We start from the raw sequence: 6,063 nt of genomic DNA on the forward strand, positions 1-6,063 counted from the left end.
TTAAAAGAAAAAAGGAAAAAAAAAAAAAAGACCATATTTCTTTGTTTTGTTTTTCCTGTATAAAAAAGATCCCAATATCAAGATAGGAAAGGGAAGAACAGGGACATACGCCTTGGTGTATGAAAATAAGGGGGCAGAAGGAGGATAAGCCTCAAAAGGAGGGAAGGGAGGGGAATGTCATGAAGGCAGTAAAAAGTGGGAGGAGTTGTTTCCACAGCCTTAGCGATGAAGGCTGAAATGGCCTTACTCAACTGGGGGACTCTCCAGTCAAGTGTTCAAAAGAAGGGAAATGACAGCTTCTCTTCTGTCCGTACTGTTGCAGCCACTCCACTGCTCACTCTGGGTTACCTTCTGCCTTTTGTAGATAAGAGTGCTGCAGGGCTCGGAAGGCAGAGATTCGCTTGTGTGGGTTAAAAGTCAGCATCTCCTGAGAAGGGGAGGCAAAGATCAAAAGACCATGAAGACAAAAAAAAGAAAAAGAAAAAGACTTATTCATCCCCAACAATACCCAAGACGGGCTATTTTCTACATCCCTCTTTGTGGTGGGCTTATTCACAACAATAAAAACCAGCCCATCCACCAACCAGGTCTTAGTAACCGGGACAATCTGGGTCCTTTTATACTGCTTTCATTCCCACGCCAACCTCGCCCCGGGCCCAAGCCCAAGCCCATGCCCAGTACCAGCATCAGTTGTGCTCCAGACTCCTCCAACTCAGGTACCACTGACTGCACTGGGCGGGGCCCTCTGGGGGAAAAGGCTCCTCGGGGCAGAGACACATCTCGGGGCCAGTCATCCTCTGGGGGCAGCCCGATCAGGCTATGGGGAACAGGAGAGCTCTGGTCGAGAGGGTCCTTCTCCAGCACCCATCTCCAGGGGCAGAGCCAATTGCGATCCGGGGCTCAGAAGAAAGAAGATTCAGAATGGAAAGTTCCTTTCCCCATGCTAGTCACTTACTCGAAGATTTTGCCTAACTGGTCAGCTTCAGAGTTTCCACAGAAGAGGGGCCTAAGGTGAGAAAAACACAGATAAGGTCTTTTTCAAAGATACAGTACTGGAATAATTACTGTTACTGGCTCAAACAGTAATACTTAAGTGAAAGAATGGCCAGAGAATGGATGTAATTTATGACTACAAGATTTGGGAAACTCGAGCGATCAGGATACTTGGGTCCCATACTTTCGACGAAACATCTCTGCGAAGATACAGCCAACACTCCACATGTCCACGGGTGTTGCGTATGTAGACTGCAGAAGAACTTCTGGAGCACGATACCAGAGTGTAACAACCTAAGGGGAATACGAAAAGTAGATGAAGACCCTATGGGTTACCGTGAACCACAACTACTCAACTAAAGTCACAAAGCGCATGACTTCTCAACTGCTGTGGTCAACCACTCTCCTACCCCCATCTTTCTACTGACCACAGGCGTAAGTGCCATCTGGTAGCTGTAGATTCTGGCCAGGCCAAAGTCAGCCAGCTTGACTGTCCCACCACTGGTCACGAGAATGTTCTCTGGCTTCAGGTCTCGGTGAACGATGCAGTTGGCATGAAGGAAATCTAGGCCTCTTAGAAACTGGCGCATCAGATCCTGGTTTAGAAGAGGGAGGATCAGAGGAACTGGACACTAGGTACCATCCCTGAAATCACAACAGGTTCTCCTACAAAGGTCTCAAGGTACTTCTCAGTGTCTACCTGCCCTACTCACCTTGATGGTCTCCACTGGCAAGCCTGGTGGGGGTGCCTTGTCCAGATATGTCCTCAGGTCTTGGTCCACGTGCTCAAACACCAGAGTCACTTTGGTCTCCCGGTCAGTTCGGGCGGTGGCACAGACATCCATCAGCCTGGCCAGAACAAATGGTCACTCACTGATCAATCCCTTTGGACCCAACGTGGCCTCCCCTATTTCCTCAGGATCCCCACTTCTCTCCTGACCACCACTCCCCACCTATAAGTTGTCTTTTCCCCATTATGACCCACTCCTAACCCTCCACCTTCTCACCGGACGACGTTGGGATGCTCAAAAGCCTCCAGCCGCCGCAGTAAGGCCACCTCACGAACTGTGCTGATGGGAAGGCCCCCTCCAGCACCTCCTCCATTAGGGACTCTTACGCTCTTGAGGGCCACGAAGTGGCCGCTGTGAGGATCACGGGCCTTGTATACCGTTCCATAGGCACCAACACCAATCTCAGCCACTGGCTCATATCGAGGAGTAGCCATTCTCAGATCAGAGGAGACCCTACAATCACAAAGACGCCTGCCACCGAAAATCCCTTCCAGAGTTCAGATGGTATGAGCCTGCAGCAATAAAGTGACTCCCCAAAAAGACATCACAAAGACACCACCACCACCATCCCGCCCCTTACCCAATCTTCCATGAGGTTGGCCCCTCAGGTAACACAATGACTCTGACCCCAACCCCTCCAGCCACGTGAAGCCCTAAAATAAAAAATTCCTTTTCCTTTGGGACGGACCATCGCGCCCCACACAAGGTTCTATCTCACAAGACACACCCCCTGCATCGAAGACCCGACATCCAGTCCCTCAAATTACACCTCCATATGATCACAAAGGAACAAATTACACCCTGCCCCACTTCCCGCCCTCGAGCGACCCTTCCATAACTTGCCCGCGTAGGCAGCCGTGGAGGGCGAAAACGGTCCCCATTCCTGGGAAGGGACTATACTTACCTTACTCTGTGCCGGGAGCTGCGGGGGCGGCCCGTTATCGGGGCCCCGGAGCCAAACCTTGCGGCGCCATACACTCGAGCTCTGTCCGGAGCAGCTGGACGCTACGGGCCCGACCATAGACACAGGCCGCAAGCTAGAGCGGCCCCCTTACCCCCACCCTCACCATGTGACCAGCTGCCAAAGAGGCGCGCGGAAACTGGCGGGGCGGGGCGAAAGCCGGACGTTCGGGGCACGTGACTAACCACTCATGCGCAGAGTGGTAGCCGGGAGAGGCTTTGACCGGGAAGGGGGCGGGGAGGGGAAAGGGGCGGAGGCGGAGATGGCAGCCACGTGATCTGTTGCTATCACACGTGACCGCTTGACTTCGCTCTGAGGAGCAGAGGTGTGGTTACGCGGCGGGGCACGTGACTGACTGCCAGACCCTGGCGGAGGGGGGGCGGGGGGCAGACGAGAGAGGGTGGAGTCCAATGCGGTGCCATGGCAACCTGGGCCACCCAGATCCCAACTCAGGGCTGCAGGCCGAGCCTGAGCGCTTCTCTAGCCTCACTACACACTACACGTCTCTCACTCTCTGTATGGTGGTCTGGGATCGGGAGGGTGGGACGGGATGGGGGCGGGGGCGAGAGGTGGTGCTGTCGCCTTCCTGCTTCACCGCCATGGGAAAACATATTCTCATTTGTGTCTTTGTTTCATTCATTCACTCATTCAACACGTTTTTACTGAGTGCTTGCTTCCTGTGTGCATGCGGGGTTTTTTGGGTGTCTCAGTCACTAGCCCTTTAAAGTAGTGGTGAGGCTGTCTGTAAAGCTGTAGTCAACAGTGTGGTTGTATAAAATAGTAGACAATACCCATTTGAGGGCAAAACTAGGATTAAAGGATTGATGGAGTGTAGATTAATGCATTAATCCAACACGAAGAGTGTCAGGGTAACGTCCTCCCCTCTTCTAACTTCCACCCCTTCCTGGTAGTGTTAAAATAGTGCTTTCTGGCAGAGAAGTTATCAATGAGAAAGAGACAGGAATACTTAACCTTTAAGGTTCTTTCCAACACTGAGATGCTATGATATATGTGTGTCTGTATATGAGTATGTATGTGTGTATACTTTACACATTATATATAGATGGATAAATACAGGAATGAGCATGTGCAGGGAAGTTACCTCCACCACCGCCACCACCTCGGACCACGGCATTGCATGAAAATGATTTGTGCTCTTCCACAAACCCTGTGACTCCTTGTTTGGGGTCATTCTGCTCCCTTCTTTTCTCCAGTGCAAACTTTCTTAGCCCTTGCTCCTACCCAGAACATAGACTTTTCTAAATAGCCTCTGCTCACAGACACTTAGGTAGACAACAGACAGGCTTCTCTGACTTTCCTTGTCTTGCTGGTTACTGGGTCCAACTTTTATTATTATTATTATTTTTTATCTCCTAACCCTTTAGGGGAATGGGAATAAGGAGGAAAGGGATCAGTATCTCATTTGTGAAAAATTGCCTAAAATCTGAAACCATTTTATAACTCTATTTGCCACTCCTTCCACCCTTTTTTTAAAAAAGATTTTATTGGGGCGCCTGGGTGGCACAGCGGTTAAGCGTCTGCCTTCGGCTCAGGGCGTGATCCCGGCATTATGGGTTCGAGCCCCATCAGGCTCCTCCGCTATGAGCCTGCTTCTTCCTCTCCCACTCCCCCTGCTTGTGTTCCCTCTCTCGCTGGCTGTCTCTATCTCTGTCGAATAAATAAATAAAATCTTTAAAAAAAAATAAAAAAATAAAAAAGATTTTATTTACAGGGCACCTGGGTGGCTCAGTCGTTAAGTGTCTGCTTTCATTCTGGTCATGATCCGAGGGTCCTGGGATTGAGCCCCGCCCCTGCTCAGCCTGCTTCTCCCTCTCCCACTACCCCTGCTTGCGTTCCCTCTCTCGCTGCCTCTCTCTGTCAAATAAATAAATAAAATCCTTTAAAAAAAGGATTTTATTTATTTGAGAAAAAGAGAGCAAGAACAAGGGGGGGAAGGGGCAGAGGGAGAAGCAGACTCCCTGCAGAGCAGCGAGCCAGGCACAGGACTCTATCCCAGGACCTTGGGATTGTGACCTGAACTGAAGGCGGCCACTTAACTGACTGAGCCACCCAGGTGCCTGCCACTCCTTTCACCTTAACTTCTATTTTCCTTAACCGTCTAGGGGAGGATGTAAGAGCTGAGGCTGGAGATGAATATAAACCATGCTCCAGAGCAAAAGGAAATACAGGTCGGTACAGATTCCCCCTCTTTGCATTCTGATAGTTGCAGCTCTGGGCCCTTGTTGACAAGGGCAGCTGGGACACTGGAAAGAAAAACCTCAAGGTCTAAACTGGCTAAGGGGCTTCTGAGGTGAATGTTTTATTGGCTCTCTTGCTGGGACTGGTTGGTTTATAAACCTTCTGGCAGGCAAAGTGAGTCTGTCAAACTTCTTTCCTACACCAGCAGGGTCCACTTAAGCTTCACCTTCCACAGCTTACTGTCTTCAGAATAAAAGTCATCCTCTGTGTTGCCTTGGGTTCCAGCCCTCTTTGTGATTCATTCATTTCATCCATCCAAAACATTTGAATACTTCATAAAAGCATTACTCTCCTTAATCACTTTTATTGAGGAGACTTAGTTTGGCAGTCTGTCCCTGGTTCCATACCCTCCCTTCTCCTGTTAATTACTCTTTTACTAATTAATTTTTTCCAGTGTGTTTGACCCAAAGGGCTCCTCTGGAATCCCTTTTCCCTCAGCATTGGAGAGGGAGGATAAAAGTGTAAGGCAGAAATAATGTGATGAGGGGGTAGAACTGGTTCTCGGAGTCAAGGCCTCCGTAAAAGCAAAACCAAAGAGGTGTGTGTGTGTGTGTGTGTAGTATTCACTTCAATGTAGTGTGGTGAGGCAGGAGAGAGTACCAGGAAAGACACTCTCATCCTTTAGCACTCTTGTCTCCCTTGCTCACTCACCTCCCTCACACATTACAATTACACACTTCTGTTTTTCATACAATCCGATTGCATCCCTTCCACATTTATCTGTTTTCTACTGTTCCACACCGCGCACACTTTTCCGTGTTTATTGCTTAAGTCCATCTCTTGCTCACCTTCCTCGCACCTCAGACCCTTGCATAGCTCTTTCTTTGCACACTCCCATCTTGCACAAGCTTTTCCCTCCCTGGTGCACCTGTGTCTTTGACCACTCACCTTACATCCTCACCCGCTCACCACCCCTCCCCCCGACCCCCATTAACACACCTATTCTCCTACCCGTGTGCACACCCCCCCTTCATTGGCCACTCCCCTCCCTCCACCCTAAAAAAAAAAAAAAAAAAAAAAAAAAAAAAAAAAAAAAAAAAAAAAAAAAAAAAAAAAAAA

General features: G+C 49.5%; 1 protein-coding gene across 1 annotated transcript; it reads right to left on the minus strand.

Annotated features, from left to right (window-relative positions):
• Nucleotides 1-36: 36 nt before the first annotated feature.
• On the minus strand, nt 37-2,893 carry CDK4 (cyclin dependent kinase 4). The gene is made up of 8 exons (XM_002916023.4): nt 2,689-2,893; nt 2,001-2,237; nt 1,707-1,842; nt 1,422-1,589; nt 1,178-1,287; nt 956-1,006; nt 682-817; nt 37-427 (listed from the first exon to the last, which is right to left on the minus strand). The coding sequence occupies exons 2-8, from the start codon at nt 2,216-2,218 to the stop codon at nt 335-337; spliced, it is 912 nt and encodes a 303-aa protein (XP_002916069.1). The 5' UTR covers nt 2,219-2,237; nt 2,689-2,893; the 3' UTR covers nt 37-334.
• Nucleotides 2,894-6,063: the final 3,170 nt, after the last annotated feature.

This window comes from Ailuropoda melanoleuca, chromosome 15, assembly GCF_002007445.2.
Source record: "Ailuropoda melanoleuca isolate Jingjing chromosome 15, ASM200744v2, whole genome shotgun sequence".
NCBI classification, from domain to species: domain Eukaryota; kingdom Metazoa; phylum Chordata; class Mammalia; order Carnivora; family Ursidae; genus Ailuropoda; species Ailuropoda melanoleuca.

Bases quoted from the DNA above. Each gene is read 5' to 3' on its own strand.
- CDK4 (XM_002916023.4), bottom strand. From the start codon at position 2,218: ATGGCTACTCCTCGATATGAGCCAGTGGCTGAGATTGGTGTTGGTGCC. The intron at 1,843-2,000 runs GTGAGAAGGTGG...TGTTCTGGCCAG, and splicing joins GAGCATCCCAACGTCGTCCG to GCTGATGGATGTCTGTGCCA. The intron at 1,288-1,421 runs GTCAGTAGAAAG...TATTCCCCTTAG, and splicing joins AGATGGCACTTACGCCTGTG to GTTGTTACACTCTGGTATCG.